The sequence below is a fragment of the Pelophylax lessonae genome, assembly GCF_965119305.1.
Source record: "Pelophylax lessonae genome assembly, chromosome: 9".
Taxonomy (NCBI): domain Eukaryota; kingdom Metazoa; phylum Chordata; class Amphibia; order Anura; family Ranidae; genus Pelophylax; species Pelophylax lessonae.
The window spans coordinates 86,251,980-86,270,301 of NC_138776.1; the positions used below are offsets into that span (position 1 = coordinate 86,251,980).

An 18,322-nucleotide genomic window follows, 5' to 3' on the forward strand; every position below is an offset into this window, starting at 1 on the left:
TATAGTACAAGTCTTAGATCTTTGAATACATCTCATGAAAAATGGGGGGCAAAAACAAACTGTGTTTAGAATTTTGATCAGTGTAGGTCCTGACTAGGCATAAAAAAAATACACCACACATCCACAAACTCTGCCAGCACAGCACCACCCATGGACTCCAGAGCAATAGCTGTCAAACACTTTTGTGTGGTAGCATGCAGTAAACAATAGGGGACCCATACGCAGTTAATTTAGAAGGCACAAAGAGCAGTGGAGAATTTTTCAATTGGCACACAAACTAGCTTTAAAAGAGAAAAAAACAATTCATTATATATATATATATATATATATATATATATATATATATATATATATATATATATATATATATATATATATATATATATCTCTATCTATCTCTCTCTCTATATATATCTATATCTATCACACACACTTCGTGCCAATTCTAATTTTCTTCAAACCTCTGAGCCATTACTTCATAATCTATACATTTCAGCTGTGGATTTAACTCATTAACAAAAGTTTAGCCTTAAAGTGGTTGTAAACCCACTGAAAAAAACCCTGCAAGATAAAAGCACAATGTGATTGTATGCATCGCATACTAGCGCATTAGGAAATACTCACCTTAGAACTAAGCCCTCAAGGGGGCTTCAAATACTGAATACTTTTGCGATTGCAAATTTACTAAAAATAAAGAAAACAAAAAGATTTCAAACAAGCTTCTCTCTGACGTTTTCATTACGGGGTATTTGTAGAATTTTGAGGAAAATAATGAATTTAATCCATTTTGGAATAAGGCTGTAGCATTACAATTTGGAAAAGGAAGCGATGCAAATACTTTCCAGATTCGAAATGGGTAATCCAGACACCACAGAGCAAACATTCGAACAAGTGCCACTTTGGAAGTGCACTTAAATTTGTTAAATATATCAGGTCTACCATTGCTATACGCATTCCCAATATACTTGATGCCTGGATGGCCAACTTCACATAAGATTCTATCAAATAAATGGGGAACAAGTATGCAGATAATACAGAATTCACTTGTTCCATTTTCTGTTTCAGTCAGTGTCTCGAAGTACTGAAGCCAGAGGATCACCATGATAGCCAGTAAGGCAGTGGATGCAACACAGGACATTTTGAGTGGAGAAGAGTTTTATACAACTTTCCAGGACTCGGCTTCTGGCCTATTGTCTACATATATTCCTACAGTAAATCCACTAGAGGAAGGATGACACAAATGCTGCATCATCTGCCCCGTAACATATCTTCCATAGAAAACCATGGAGAATTCACTTCACCTCATAGCAGACCCTGACCTAAAAGGCTGTAACAATGAGGGGAACCATCCGAAAATCAAAACCACCCATTTCCAAACAGGTCTAGTCTTTGGTTGAAGCTACTCTTGAAAGGCCAATGTAGACTAGCCCAGCATTAACACTAACCAGAACAATCATATGAATGAACCACCATATAGTTCTGTAACCATCTAGTCCCCTCCCTGACAATACAGCAACTGTCACACCTCAGCCTCCCCCTGATGGCACTGGTGGTTTCTTCCTAGGTTTTCATCTGCCACTTCAGACAAGCAGAGCCAAGCAACATACATTTTTCAGGAAGTTTATTAAATCACTGCATCAGCTAGTAGGGTTCCATTTGAAAATACTACTTTTCGGATCGTGGCAAGAAAATTCTAAGGAGCAGGATGGAAAACTCTCAAAAAAAAAAAAATAAATAAATTCTAATAGTGAATATGGTTTACATTTTGGAAATTCCATTCATGCCAAAACTGTTACGAGCAAAATACCTTTTGAAGTACTTTCAAATAACAGTGGTCAAGCCTGATAGAATCATCAAATGTATAAAAACCTACTAGTGTGTGTCCAGCATTCTGCATCAAGATAAGCGGGCCGATTTTCTTGCCTTGGGGAGGTCCTCCTAGGGGTAGCTAGGGCTGGCCATTTATTCCTCTTCCAAATGTCCAGCTCTACAGATGCTTACAACACTGTAGGCACTGGGACTCTGGACAAATAGTGACTATATGGCTGTTACAGTAAACCCCCCTCCATTGCAGGGGTTACGTTCCGGACCCAGCCGCGAAAAGTGAAAATCCGCAAAATAGAAAAACACTATTAAAATGCATTGTAGGCATTTTTTTTTTACTGTCAGGCTACATTCACACCTGAGCGTAGCGTTTTTCGCGAGTTTTTTGCGGCGATTTTACCGCGATTTTTACCGCGATTTTTGTGCAGGCGTTTTTAGATTGAATAGAGATCAATGGAAAACGCCTGTAATCTGCCCAAAAAGAAGCTCATGTACTTTTTTGAGCGTTGGGAGTTTTGTATACAGCGTCAAAACGCTCAGATGTGAACAGGGGCCATTGAAATGAATAGGATTTGTCTTGTTAGGCGTTTTGAGAGCTGATCCTAGAGCAGAAAAACGCCCCAAAACGCCTAGATGTGAAAGGAGCCTCACTGTATGTGTAAAAGCATTTTAAGGTCTTTAAACACACTTTAACACAATACAAACTAATTTAAACACATAAAAGATGATGAGACATAGCAAGAGCTATGGAAAACACAAAAATATTTAATTTTTAATGATTTATATAGTAAAACAACATTACAAAAAAAAAAAAAAAAAAAAAAAAAACGCAATATACCGGGACCGCAAAAACTGAACTGCGATGGAGCGGGGGTTTACTGTATTCCCTTCTATGGTGATTGGGTACCATTTGATGAACTTTATAATTCATGGAGTGTGACTCTTGGCCATTATCTCCAACTAATTACTTTTCACAGTATAGCTTACATGTGGCTCTTTTCTATATGTCACATGAGGTCTTTTGGCTTCACTGGCATGTGGCTTTACTCTGGGGCTTATATGTTAAGTCGGTATTGTGACTTTATGCCCATTCTTATCACTTTTTCCCCCATACATAGATTTTTTTTGTTCACCAATTTCACATTCTGTCTCTGCATTCACATGAGGCGGAAAGGTTATGATATACATAGTTTTTACAGCCTAGCTTACCCTTTACAAGATCATAACAAGGTCTTATTTATTCATTTAAACCATAAGCCGTTTTTCCTTCCTCATTTTGACCTGGCCTCGCCACCCTTCTTATGGGTCCTCCCCTTGATGGTGTACCCCACCCCAAGTTCCCGGGCGGAAAGGCCCCAGCCCATGCTAATCCACTATACCTGCCCATATAGGAGAGACACTGAATTTTATCTTTTTGACTCTTACTAAATAAGTGATGTTTTTGATGTCACATTTGTTGTGCAAGTACAAAATTTCTTTCAGTATTTGTTACTTTATAAACATTTTGATACAGGCCAAACCTATATGCCTTCTTATGATGGTATTTTGTTTGATCATTGTTTATCTTAAAGCGGAGATCCACCCAAAAGTGGAACTTTCGTTTTAGGTAGTGCTAACCCCCTGACATGCCACATTTGACATGTCATTTTTTGGGGGGGGGGGGGGGAGCGAGTACCTAGTTTTGACAGGTACCCACTTCTGCTCGGAAAGCGCCGCGGCGCCCTGAGCGGAAGTTCTCCTCTCCCCCCCCCTCCCTGCAATCTTCTGGGACATGTCAGAGGTCCCAGAAGATTGCCGGCCAATCATGACGCGTAGCGCAACTTGTGCATGCGCAGTGGGTACCCGGCTGTGAAGCCGCAAACTGTCACAGCCGGGTGCCCACACCAGTGATGCTGGTGCCGGAGAGCAGAGAGGGAGAGGATCGAGGCTTCGGGCGGCCGCATTGCTGGACCGTTGGACAGGTGAGTGTTTTAGGCTGGAACTCCGCTTTAATGACATGGTTCCCTTGCAGATGTCGGTTATCAGCCTGAGATTTGCTTTGTAGCCTGATAAAGTGAACCGTTGTTTCATGAAACGAGTTGAGAAGCAACCCAACAGTGTTTGATGCCCATTACATACTTCTGTTCAATGTAATGTATATTGGTGTACGCCAGTACACTTTTTTCACAATGTCCATTTTTAAATGTAATGTGATTATTAAGTGGTTTGAACATTTTTCTCTGGGCTACACCCCTTAAAATTCCTTTGGGCCTCATTCTAACTTGCGTATCAGTATAATCCTTTGTGCTTTTGACTTATCTGGACTTCACAGTAAACTGGTCAGAGATCAACATTTTTGCTCTAATGTTTAAAAGTAGTCACCTCCGTTGTTTCCCTAAGGTATTGGATAAATGCTGCTGTTGTGATGACGCCACGGGGGACGATGTTAAATTTTTTTCTTAGGAATGCCCGCTGGTCAGACCGTTTTGGCAAGTGGTGGCCGGCGCTATCAAACAGCTTACCAACGTGGGCGTGGCGGATGATCCTGCGGTGTTTGCTGCACCTCACTCGCCAGCCCGTTAAAAAAAAAAAAAAAAAATACAAGTCCTCTCTGACTATTCAGCTTTTAAATGCTGCCAAAGCCTGCACACCCCTCTGCTGGAGATCACCTGACGCACCAACGTGGTCTTTATGGTTCTCCAAGGTTAAGGAGCTTCGGGACATGGAGGACTTGTCGGCTACTCTGTACAATCAGAACAAGCTTTTCAGGACAAATGGGGACCATGGGACTACTTCACATGTACGGACGCTTACCTGCGGGAGCTCTCCGTCTCCGGCTAGGGCTCGGGGGGCGCATGGGCCTGGGGTCCCAGGTCTTACCGACCCCTACAGCTTCCTCCCTGCTCCCTCCCCTCTTCACCCTGTGTTTCCTGCCCTCTTTTTCTCACATCTCTACATATCCACACATTCTCCCCAAGACTGGGGTATTCTGTAGTTTATATCCCTACTGCTTGTTCATTCCCTGACTGACTCCATGGTTTGGAGTTACCGTTTCCTGCTCCGTACAGGAGCCCGTCCGTCGGTACTACCCTGGTACCCGAAACCCATAAGTTTTCTATAACTGAAGGTTGTTTACTTGTCCCTCAATCCGCCAATCTTTGTTACATTAGATATGCATGTTACTTTTCACACCCAGGAGGGGACTGATTCCACCTATCTGTTCCAGTTCACTATATTCATTTCACAGCTACTGTAACCTTTGGTGAAGCGCTGTTTATGACGCTGTTGTCAGATTGCACTGTTTCATTTTTACATGATGTGCCTTCTGTTTATATTGCAACCTCTTACTAAATAAAGGAATAAAAAAAAAAAAAAGTAGGCGCCTCAATATATCCAACAGCTTTATCCTGATCATATGCATCCTTATGTTCCTGAGGAACTCCAATACAGGTGCACGCTAAACAGGTGTCTTAACGTCTCTCTGCCTTAAAGCATCTCACCCATCAGGAGGCATTCACATGTCAGCGTTATGGATCGCTGGCAGAATCGCAACGCACAGGCGTCCCGCGATTTGCAATGATCTCCGGAACGCAGGCGGAATCGCGGCGATTCTGCCCGTGATCCATACGCTGACATGTGAATGCAGCCTCAAAGGTAAATATCTCCACTCACATGTATGTAGTAGTGGAGGGCCAAGGTAGAGCTCCAAGTCAGACATCAAGGCCACTAAGCTATTCATGCCAGGATAGGGTGCGCTGCCCAGACTAACAGCTCTATACTACTGGGTTCCTCAGTGGTTTATCTCCTAAACCTATGTGAGGTGTAAGCACCATTTAGGTTGTGCAGAATGTATGGCAGGCCAAGGACACAAAGAAGCATGCTTATGTGTGATCCAAAATTCATTACAATACACGTTTTCAAAACAGTCAACACAAATTTTGTGTTCTGAAATTTTACACAAAACACACTTCAAACAAGGTTACTGTAGGAGACATGGCACAAGTAAGTGAAAATCACATATATATTTAGCCAACTAAGGCCCCCACTGCTATGCACGTTAATGTAAACATATGAATGCTGGAGGGGAAACAGCAAAAGGTGCAGCTCCTACAGAGTCATCTGCAGTCTGCAGCAAATGCTCATTTGGCAGAACATATCTGAGGACAGCATGCATATACTAACTACTGATTAACCCCATTATAGGAAGAAGCATGAAACAAACTACTGACAGGCTCTGTAAGCAACAGAAAAGACCAATAATCAGCCAGCATTCACTTGCCACAACTAGTCCAAAAGTTTACATTACAGTAAGGTACTACAAGGAACATTTTTTTTTTTTTTTTTTTTTGGGGGGGGGGGGGGAGGGGTGCATTTGCTTGCATATAGCTAGAATATTTTGCTGGAAAGAAAAAGGAGAAGAAAAAAAAAAAAAAGAAAAAAAGCACACACACCACAGCTATCAGTTTGCTACAGCTTATGATCTTCTGTCAATGACTGCTTAGCTGCTCCTGGGTGCAGAGCTTACACATCTCCAGGGACCGTTGTTTTCCAAGGTTGGCAGTACATTGACACCTTGATGTCTGCTCCACAGATAAACAAGTTTCAGCTGCAACTAAAGTCAAAGTGTCAGCTATGACTGACACCCAAACCAACGGTGTTTGTGGGGGAGCATACAGTGCTTGTATCTTTTGCCCCAGGATCCACCAAGTGCAAGAGTGCCAACCTGAGCGTTTTTCAAACGTGACCAAACTCTTACCCCTTGAAGTAAGAAGGAATGACCGCACTTCCGATAAAGTTCAAAAATGGAGTGTATTTATTCCACATCAAACGAATGGCAAAATATAAAACGTACACACTGTGAGTGCAGGACAAAACGGTAGACGCGTTTCACAACTGGATGGGTCGCTTACCCATTACCAACATTGACCCATAGACCGGCCGATTTCAAACACATCGGGTTCCCTACAGCAATTTGGTTATTCCAACATGGATTGATGAAATTCAATTAGCTGGCACGTTATGTATTCTAACCCATTCCCTTTGTTTTGCATTTTTCCTTTCCCATTCCCCTTTTTATACCCACGAACAATGTACCTCTACATAACTTTGATTAGAAACAGTGCATCTCCCCGTGGGTTTTTGAAAAAAAACTTGCTAATGAGTAAGCGACACATCCAGCTTTAACACGCGTCTACCGTTTTGTCCTGCACTCACAGTGTGTACGTTTTATATTTTGCCATTCGTTTGATGTGGAATAAATACACTCCATTTTTGAACTTTATCGGAAGTGCGGTCATTCCTTCATATGATTCTGGATTACGGATCCGACCGGCACCTGATTCCTGCCTCACCTGGAGCGGTCTCCCCAGCTTGGACTCTACCAAACTCTTACCCCTGCATTTAAAGTTGACCGACTGATAACCCCACAATATTTGAGCACCATCCTTTCAAGACTGGTGAGCTTTAGGCCACATGAAACTGGATGTTTAGCCAGTCATTACAGGTGCAGCATCCAGCCCCATTGCCTGCAGCCTGTCAAAGTCTATACCAGGCTAAAATACGCCTTATCAGGATGCTGTACCAAGTGGTGCTAACGTTAGGGCCCCATCTGTTCAGGGGCATATGTAGGGAAACAGAATACTTGCATTATGGGGATATGGGCATTAGGGCTTACAGCCATAACCACTTCGGGGACCGGTAGGTTTTGCCCCCTTAATGTCCAGGCCATTTTTTGCGATTCAGCACTGCATTACTTAACAAACAACTGCACGTGGGACGCTGTACCCAAAAAAAAAAAAAATGTCCTCTTCTCCCTCACAAATAGTGCTCTCTTTTGGTGGTATTTGACCACCTATGCAATTCTTATTTTTTGCGCTATAAGCGGAAAAAGAGCGACAATTCTGAAAAAAAAAAAAAAAAATTTCACATTGTGCTATAAAAAACATTTACTAAAAAGGAAAAATCTAATTTTTTCATTATTTTAGGCCAATTTGTATTCTGCTGCATATTTTTGTTAAAAAAAAACCCAATAAGCGTATTTGATTGGTTTGCGCAAACATTATCGTGTCTACAAACTAGGGGAAAGATTGAAGTTTTTTTTTTTTTTTTTTTTTTTTTTAACTAGTAATGGCGGCGATCTGCGATTTATAGCAGGACTGCAACATTGCAGCGGACAGATCGGACACCTGACATTTTTTGCACTTTTGGGGGGGACAAGTGGCATTACTATAGTAATCAGTGCTAAAAATATGCACTGTTACTGGAATAACGACACTGGCAGGAAAGGGGTTAACCCAGGGGTGATCAAAGGGTTAAGTGTGAGCCTAGGGGAGTGTTTTCTAACTGTATGGGAGGAGGTACTTCTGGAATCAACACAGAGACCTGTGACCCTAAATAGGAGGATTACAGGCTCTCTGTGCTCATTCCAGAGAGAACGGTCTGCTGTGTTTACAACAGCAGATCTTCGTTCTCTCTCAGCGAGGAGCGATGGCGTGTGCCCGGCGGCAATCGCGGCCACTGGTCCCTTGGATAGGCATCCCTGTTTCCTTATGGGGGAAGGCGCACACGTGCCCCAAGGAGCGCTCCCGCAATCCGACGCACCCATACTTCGGTTTGCGCAGCCAAACCCGCCTTCCGCAGTATATATGCAATAGGCGGTCGGCAAGGGGTTAACACTTGGTACCGTGTCCAGCTGCAGCATATTTCAGCCCATCAGACAGATGTTGCACCCGTGCCTCCTGGGAACACTGGGGTTGGACACACAGGAACTAAACGCCCAGGATATATGTGGCCTTGAGGTCCATACCAAAGCAGCTAGGTTTACAGCTCTACTACCAAAATCTGCTCTGCCATCCATAAACAGAGTGCATTAGAAAAAAAAAAAAAAAAATGCACCAAAAAACTGAAAGGGGTTAAAGCGTTACTATACTCAGGACACTGCAATCACTAGATCGGGTCTCAGACAGTACACAGAAATACAATTATGTTAGTAAATATAAACTGCCCAATACCTTTTCTAGTCAGCAGCATATAGAAGTCTTGACTTCTAGCAGTGTTCTGTTAATGAATGTGAAAGAAAATAAGGTGCGCTAACCATACAATTATGCGGCAGCACTAAAATAGGGAAAATAAATATGAAAAAAGGTATAGTGCACTCAACACAATCATAAATATTAAACATATGATATCTGGGATGACCCAAATATTATGGTGATCTTCATACATGCTCCGGTCCCAGCTGAAGCCTGATGAGAACGGCGTCGGGGTGAGTAGCCACACCACACGTTCCGTACTGCAAGCAGTCATGTTCGTTACACTTGGAACCATTGTTTATGCTCAGTTCCTTCCATTTGCCATGTAAGTGTGTTTCTTTTTTAATAAAGTTTTTTTAAAAGGATAATGCACTACAGTATTGGCACTTTATATCTTTTGTTATGGGGGAGCTACATTAGAGTACAGTATCGCCGGCCACATCGGTGAGTTGGATATGGTAGAGTGGAGAAACATTCAGCCCACACATTGGATACCCTCTATCTGGTGCATCCGTATAAACAGTGGTTTATACCTACCCTCTACATACTGGTAAGAAGTTTGGCGTACCACCTCACTTGATTTCATTTGTTCACGTGTGGAAAGTGCCCATTCACCAAAAAGGCTCACTGTTTAGGGTTATCTGGTAAGTGGCCATTTCTTTTATTTCAACCTCACATATATCGGGCTAAGATTAGCAAGATTGAAGATCCACTATTGATGGAAGCTTGATCTGTGGCTATTTGAGATTATCGGGACCAATTGGAGGACATTATATATTTTCACGATTGTTATAAATTATACATTTTTGAATAAAGAATTTTCACGTATGGTTTTTCACACTGTATGACGATCACCATAATATTTGGGTCATCCCAGGTGCCATGTTTAATATTTATGATTTGTTTTGAGCGCACTATACCTTTTTTCACAGTGTTTTGTTTAAGCTTGTAGGAGGAGAGGTCATTCTCCTCTGACTATACTATGAGGCTGCATGACCCCCTGAATGTCTGGACAGTGCCGTTTGGCCCTCCCCTACCCCCTCAAAAAAAAAAAAAAAAAAAAAACAAAGTAGAGTGCCTCCTATGGTTAGGTTCTATCAGCAGATGGATTTAGACTGTAGAAGGGGAGGATCGGAGAAGACCAGATACCTTTTTACCTTTTTACACAATGCAGAGGAATAACCCTTGCGTTCCACAGTGAATAGAACAAGAATGCCTTAGTGTATATACAATACAGACTGATTTTACAGTTGTGGGTTTGTAATGTTCTAAAAGAGGAAGTAAAGCTTCCTCTGTAACTTATACCTATAGGTAAGCCTATGATCAGGCTGACATCACTGGCACATGAGCTCTGAAGGGAACGGCCACGTCATCACGGCTCCGGCCAATCACAGCGCCGAAGCATGCAAACCCAGAAGAAACACTGGGGAAGATGTCAGCCGCGTCAGCAGTGTGCGGGCGCCGCTACGGGGGCTTCATTCTAAGGGAAGAATTTCATAATAAGCTAGTATGAGATGCATACTAGCTCATTATGCCTTTGTCTTAGACCCCGTTCACACAGGGGCGACGCTACTTGCTGGGGCAACGCGTGAAGTCGTGTAGCACAGCGTGCACCGTGACCTCAGCACGACATGCATGGACTTCATATCATTGAAGTCAATGCAGGTCGCCCCAAAGTAGTACAGGACCCTTTTTCTAAGTCGGAGCGACTTGTGTCGCTCCCATTAGAATGGGTCCTGTGCTAATCTATGGCAGGCAACCCACGGCGACTTGTCAGGAGACCAAGTCGCCTGACAAGTCGCGCTAGTGTGAACCGGGTCTTACAGGGTTTGTTCGTTTTTTTTTTGTTTTTTTTTTTATTTAAAAAGGGGTTTACAACCTCTTCAAGTGCAGGAGACCCAAAAAAAATTCCTCCTGAAACTAAAGCAAGGGAACTCTTTAACCACAAAGTCTGAAATAAGACAAGTGGATTAAAGAAACCCAAGACAAAAGTGAAGCGGTCGTCAGTAACAAGCAGATTCCCTGTATGGCCCAAAAGAGGAGTCACTGGTGGCTATGACAAGCAGACAAACTACAATTTTCCTTGTCTCAGTTCTGATAAATCAGCAAGAAATTAACTTACTTATGTGTTTTCCCCGTTTCCTTAACCTCAATGCTGACCTATTACTGCAATGCACAGCCTAACTGGCCAATAGCAAAGCTCTGAAAAAATAAATGGGCTAGGCCTGCCCCCAACCCAGCGACTTAAGCCTCATTCAGATGGGCATTGGCACCAATGCAGGCCGCTTTTGTTTTGGTGTCTGAACAGCTCAACAGACAAAATGTCACAATTCAGTGGTGCAGAGGTAGCTACATTGCTGTCAAATTTTGATATGAAGCGGTGTTTCTGTGCAGCTGCTGAGCCTACATCCATTTCTAATGGCTACCTGCACACAGCTCATGGCAGATGCAGACACAAAAACAAAGGCAGCCTGCACATAGTATGGAGGGCCAACACTTTTTTTTCCCCCTCAAACCTCCAGCCACAACACAAATTGCTTTTTAAATAGATAATGCTGGAAAAGAAAAAAAAAAAAATTACCTTGGCCTGCCTCACCACTGCTGCCTGGCAGATTTCAAACTCCCAGCTTGGCAGAATAACACAGTAAGGCTGGCCATACACCATACAATTTTCTTATTCAATTTCCTTTAGATTTACCTTCAACTATGTAGTGCAAGGGTCTGCCTGATTGCATACAAATTGTAAGTGTTCAGGTTTGAACTTATATTATATGGTTTTGGTAAATCTAAAGGAAAGTTGAACAAGAAAATTGTATAATGTATGGCCAGCCTAAGGCTGCTTTAAAACAGGGGCATTCTAGTTTGGCCGCAGCATGGGTGCAGCGCACTCTGCCCACCATGGTTTTTGTGCAGGCTATCCATAGATTATTTTATGTCCTGTGTTTTTAGCACCTTACATCAAGAGTCCTTTATGCTGCATCTTGCGCCAAAATGTGCCAAAAAAAGCAGACCATAACAGAAGTCTATGGGAAACCGCAGGTAAGCCGCATGAAAACCACAGGTACAGCACTGCAACTGCACTTGTAGTGTGAAGTGGCCCTCACCTGTGAGGGGATTGGTTTCAAGTGATCCGTTTGTAAATAACTTTATTAACCACTTGCCGACCAGTCACGTTGACTGTACTGCGGCAAAGTGGCTTGTTATCGTCTGGCGACGTAGACCTAAACATTCCCCTTTCTCGGCGGAGCGCGCGCGCCGGCGGAGGCTCGCCCCCGCGGTATTCAGTTACAGCGGGAGTCGGGCCAGGGGAGGAGCGGCGGTGATCACCGCTGCTCTTCCCCGATCCGTCGGGGATCTAGTGTGGAAATCCGCCCGCTTGTGTAAACAAAGCGGGCGGATCTCCTAAGTGACAGGCAGGGTCAGATTACAAGATTCAGCATAGCTGAACCTGCGATCTGTCCCTGTGTCACTCAGTCACCTCCGCCCACACACGTTAGTAAGCACCAGGCATACATTAACCCCTTGATCACCAATAAAAATCAACCCCTTCCCTGCCAGTGTCATTTTTACAGTAACAGTGCATATGTATAGCACTGATTACTGCAGTAATGTCACTGGTACCCCCAAAGGTGTCAAAAATGTCAGTCAAGGGTCCGATCTGTCCGCCGCAATCCGGAAAAAAAAAAAAAAAAAAAAAGACCGAAATCTTTCCCTTAGTTAGTGAATGCAATAACTTTTGCGCAAACCAATCAAAATACGCTTATTGCGATTTTTTTTACCAAAAATATGTAGCAGAAAACAAACTGGGCCTAAAATTATAAAAAAAATTTGATTTTTACATTTTTTTGGGGGGGAATTTCATATAAAAAAGTGAAAAATAGTTATTTTTTTCAAAATTGTCGCTTTTTTTGTTTATAGCGCAAAAAGTAAAAATTGCACAGGTGATCAAATACCACCAAAAGAAAGCTCTATTTGTGGGGGGAAAAAAAAAGGACAAATTTAATTTCGGTACAGCGTTGCACGACTGCGCAATTGTCTGTTAAAGTAACGCAGTGCCGAATCGCAAAATATGGCCTGGTCAGGAATGGTGTAAAACCTTCCGGTCATAAAGCGGTTAAAAATTAGCTCGAGAATTTTTTTGTCAAAGACATGCAGCTAAATACATTTTGGCCTAAATATATGACAAAAATGGAATATATTGGATATTTTTTAACTGTCAAAGTAGAAAAATATTGTTATTTTTTCAAAATAGTCGCATTTTTTAACTAATATTGCAAAAAAAAAAAAAAAAAAAAAAAAAAAAAAAAAAAAAAAAAAAAAAAAAAAAAAAAAAAAAAAAATCGCAGAGATGATCAAATACCACCAAAAGAAAGCTCTGTTTGTGGGAAAAAAGGACGTAAATTTCGTTTGGGTACGGCGTTGCATAACAGAGCAATTGTCAGTTAAAGTCTCAGTTAAAGTCGCACAGTGCCGAATCGCAAAAAGTGGCCTGGACGTAAGACAGCAAAATCCTCCGGTGGTAAAGTGGTTAAAGCCATTTTCGTTGAAGGAAAAAGAAAGGGGGGGGGGGGTCTGTTGCAATGTATACCACATCACTTTGTGCCGGTTCACATTTGTGCGATGCGGGAACGCTGCGAATATACAGCGTGTTCCCGCATCCACACCCCTGACAGCTCACACTGCCATATGCGATACGCTGGGGGTGTCAATTAAAAGTTAACGACACCCCCAGATCAGATCGCATATCGCAGTGCGGTCTGAAAGTTCGCACAGTGTGTGAACCACCATGCGATCTGATTCTGCTGCGGACCAAAAAAAAGGTCCTACAAAATGTTTGGCTGAATTTGCACCGCACAGAGATCGCATGAAATTTTAGGAGCAGTGCGCTCCGAATTACATGCGATCTCTGTGATCGCACAAATGTGAACCGTCACTTCAGGCAGGGAGCAACCTACAGACAAAAAAAAAGAATGCATCACAGGCAAGCTCTTCCCTAGTGGGTTCCAGCAACAGATCCAGGTAATACAGGCTGAGCCCCAAAAGTGCTGCAAAACTAACACCCACCCTGCACATCATTCTAGCGAATCGGGGGTAGAACCTCTTACCTATGATATTTTCTGTAGTTGAAGGCTACAAGAAGAGGTATCCTATGCTAGGGATGAGCAAAGACAAATAGCCCTATCCACTAAAACAATGAAGAGAGCAAAGTGCAGCAGCCATAGCAACTATTCAAAACCCATAACTTCATGGTATCTACTTCAGTAAAGTGACATTCAAACATTGTTTACTGCTCTTTGCCTTTTGTTTTGCATACTGAAACACTGATACTTTCTAATAAAAACTGGAATCACAACGTAACTGCCAACCATAGCAACCATTCCTCTTTCTTTTTCGGTGAATTAAAAAGCAGAAAGTTGGTTCTCTCAGTACATCAGCTGCATTTTTGGTAGACTAATCACTGCTTCAGTTTTAGGATCTTTCATGAAAATTATATACAGATGAATCTTTTCATGAAGATTAAAAATATATATAATAAACACCACAAAATCAAAAATCAGCAGATTCCCCATTTACTTCTCGGGCAGAGTGTGAATGACCGTCCTGAGGCGGCTTTTGACCTATTTTAGGTTTCTTTGGACCCCACACTGTATTTTGAAGGCAATGCAGCCACTTGTGTTCCAACACATGTTTCAGCAGTGCTGGCTTAAAATTTAAAGGGCAAGAATTCTACAGCACATCTGCAAGAGCCTAAAGCTGAACATCTATCTATGCAGTGGAGCTGCCCCTCGCTTAGCAAGGGTTAAACACTTGTTTATATTCAGGGTGGCAGAAAGTTTTACCCGACCTTCCCTCCAGCAAGCTCCCTCCCCACAGCCTTCTCTATGCTCCGCCGGTCACAGGTTTTCCAACATCACCAAGTACAATGCAGAGCCTTTCATTGGATGCAAAGACACCAAAGGACCACTGTGGAATGGGGAGCTCCAGCTGCTTTATCTGTCCCCCTAGGTCAGCATTCCAATTCCTCACATATCACCAAAGAGGCCATGTTTTGGGAATTTCCCCTTAGATAACATAGCTTTAATTTATACCAGGCCAGGGGAAGATGAACCCCTTCAGGCCCAGCACTGGTACCCCTTAAACAGGACTATTATTGGGGGGAGGTCTTCTCTCAATCACAGGATTACTTTGATTGGCTGTCAGTGGTCACATGACTGGGAGTGGTGCTCTCTGGCCCCTGATCATTACTAGAATCTCTGACAGCTCTGTCAATTTGCTGAATGTCCACTCTCAACATAGAAGCCTCAGCTGCCAATTGACAGGTGTGCAGCACATGGGCATTAAAGCTCCAATCCCAGTGATTGCCCTGGCATCCCAAATGTTTTGGAACTACATTTCCCATGATGCTTACCTACACTGCAGAGTGCATGACCCATCATGGGAAATGTAGTTCCAAAACATCTGGGGTGCCAAGGTTCACCATCACTGTCCAATCCCTTGCTTTATGTTGGCAGCAAGGGGTTAAACCACATATGGAAGATGAAGAAAATCCTGAAAACATGACCTGCTAGGCTTACTGGAGGAAATCGGTTGGGAGCCACTGACACAGATGTGAACTAGCATTTAGCCCTTGCAGTGTGGGATGTAAGCTCCACTGCAAAACAAGACTTTTTGTTTTCTCCCCTCAGAGATATGCTTTCAAAGGAAAAGTTCACCTTTTGGAACATGTTACATCCGTACTTAGGGTGGAATATGTAACATGTTCCAGCAGCTGCAGCCATTCCCCCAGCCACCCCCCCTCTCTCGTGACAGCGGGGAAACTACATGTCCCAACAGCCTTTTCAGGTGTCGGCATGTAGTTCTCAATGAGCCACCATGGCACTGTGGTAGTTGGATACTTTCTGTCAGAGGGTATTGGCTTGCCCGTACGAGGAACAAGCACACAGGTACACCGACAGGTCTGAAGGAGTCCTGCATGGCATTATAGGTCTGCTGATCGTTGGTGAAATGCTTTACAAGCTCCAAAAAAAAAAAAAATGCACATTTTTTTACCTGCACAAAATTGTGCATTTATATTTTTTTTTTGTTAAAAGAGAACTTATTCCTTAAGCCAAGGTTCAGTTGGGTGGTTTGGGAACGCTTGCAAAATTGCAAGCATTCCCAATCTGCAGGGAAAGTGCGCTGCTCTTTAGTAGATGCGCAAAAAAGTGCCATTAATGCTCAACAGCAACCCTACTTTTCAGCAGAAGAACTTTTCTTCTACTAATAAAATGTTACTGAAGTACTTTTTACAGTATAAACATCACCAACAGTATACAGAACATAGCATGTGTATAGAAGCTCACATTGTGACAATTACTACCGTAATAAGTGAAAATTAAAAGGGATTCAGGGACTTCCCCCTGCAGGTACAGCAGTCCATTCAAATGAATGGACTCCAATACCTGAGATGTGCACACGGGCAAAACACATGTGTGTGAACCTAGGCTCAGCCAGGCTAGATCTCCTAATGAAAAGGAAAGGTCATGTACAGGAAAGTCAATGAGATCCCCTTTACAGGTAAATAAAATAGGAGCGCGGTCTAAGCACAAAAACTTAAGGCTTCATTCACACCTGAGCGTAGCAATTTACTGGTGTTTAAGTGTTTTTTGCAGCTTTTTAGACTCATTTAAGCATTTTAGAAGCATATTTCAAGTGTTTTACAGCTTCAGGCATTTTTGTTTAGCCAATAAAAAGCACTGAGTGGGGGGAATGGTGGTGGAGAGCTGCTGTTTGAGCAGAAAACGTTTGTAAGGCTGCATTCACATGTCACCATATTGATCGCGGGCAGAATCGCCGCGATTCCACCTGTGATCCGGAAATCATTGCAAATCGCGGGACGCCTGTGCGTTACCCGTGATTTGCAATAGCACCCCAAACGCTGTGCGATGTTACCGTGATTTGCGCCTCCAAATCGCGGTAACATTGCGCAAAAAAAAAAAATAATCATGGGACGCATTACGCTCCAAAGAAGCTCTTGTACTTTTTTGGGCGTAATGCGTCCCGCAATTTTTTTTTGCGCGAGGTTACCGCGATTCGGCAGGCGGAAATCGCAGCAACCTCGCTCAGCGTTTGGGGTGCTATTGCAAATCACGGGCAACGCACAGACGTCCCGCGATTTGCAATGATTTCCAGATCGTGGGCGGGATCGCGGCGATTCTGCCCGCGATCCATACGCTGACATGTCAATGCAGCCTAAAACGCTCAAGTTAGGCATTTCTCATGAAGTCAAAAAACGCTTTTAATCTGCCAAAAAGAAGCTCATGTACTTTTTTGAGCGAAAGGCATTTTACTTCAGGTGACAAAACTCTCAGATGTGAACGGGGGCCATTGAAATGAATGGGATTTGGCTTGTTGAGCGCTTTAGAGCTACAAGCTTCAAACAGAAAATAGCTCAGGTGTTACCAGGGCCTTAATTCCAGCATACCCAATAAAATGCTTCAGAATGGAACAGATTATTGAAAACTGGAACAGAAACCTAATGGTAATCCACAGCAACCAATCAGAATCCCTGTACAGATCCTGAATTAATAATAATAATCTGTGTCCTGCAGCCCTCGGTCTGATTTGTGGACCTGCAGGGTCTGATCCAGACAAGCTGAGGCACAGGGGATGTTGTTGTCAGGGGCAACCAGTCAGCAGCGATGGGTTGCCAGGGGCAACACCAGCCCTGGTTTCCATAATGGGCCCCAATGGGAGTCGTGCAGATTAAGTGTCAGTCAGGCCCGGATCGCCGGTACTTGTAGTCCACCACCAGGAGAGCCCCCACCGCCCCTCTCTCCATGCGTGCTAGCACTGATCACGGCCGAGCTCCGTCTATACAGCTCCAGTGTCCCCCGCATACCAACCTGGACACGGCCATGACGGGCCTCTTCCCCTCAGGGGCCACACACACCGGGCTGGAATGTGGACGAGGAGGGCCAGGAAGGAGCCGGGGCCTAGATTCCGGGCTGAGACCCGCCTCTGACTTCACCTCAACCCGCACCTCCAGCGCTCGGCCCCCCGCCTAAGGCGCACTCATCGCCCCCGGCCGCCCTCGCTCCTCTCCTGTTCTCTCCGGCGCCGCCGTTCACTCCTCAGGACCACAGCGGAAGCAGGAGCGGATTATAGGCGATAATTCACCGTGGCCGCGGAGGAGCCAGATGCCTGGCTTTATATGAGGAGCCATCTTGTATTTATTCCTTCCACCATGCTAGCCGCCGTCTGATTGGCTACATGGGCGGCCTGCGGCCAATCAGCGGCGCCCTCACACAGAGGCCCTGGCTCCGGATTGACAGGGATTCCACGATCGGGCTGGCAGAGGGAGGGGGAGTGGCCGGGTGGAGGGGAGGGGGGAGGAGAGAGGAGGGGGACAGAGTGATGATGACATATGTAGAGTGAGGAGAGGATGAGGGCAGTGTAAGAGGAACAATATAGGAGGAAGACATTCAAACAGTATCTCACCAAAGTCA

At 43.8% G+C, this 18,322-nt stretch overlaps 1 protein-coding gene across 1 annotated transcript in view; it reads right to left on the reverse strand.

The window, feature by feature from the left end:
* BTAF1 (B-TFIID TATA-box binding protein associated factor 1) overlaps positions 1 to 18,054 on the reverse strand; it is a 251,002-nt gene extending 232,948 nt beyond the window's left edge. The window contains exon 1 of the mRNA XM_082268123.1: positions 17,720 to 18,054. Within this exon, the coding sequence (XP_082124249.1) occupies positions 17,720 to 17,733 (14 nt within the window). The 5' untranslated portion in view covers positions 17,734 to 18,054. The remainder of the gene's footprint in view (positions 1 to 17,719) is intronic.
* Between the last annotated feature and the right edge of the window lie 268 nt (positions 18,055 to 18,322).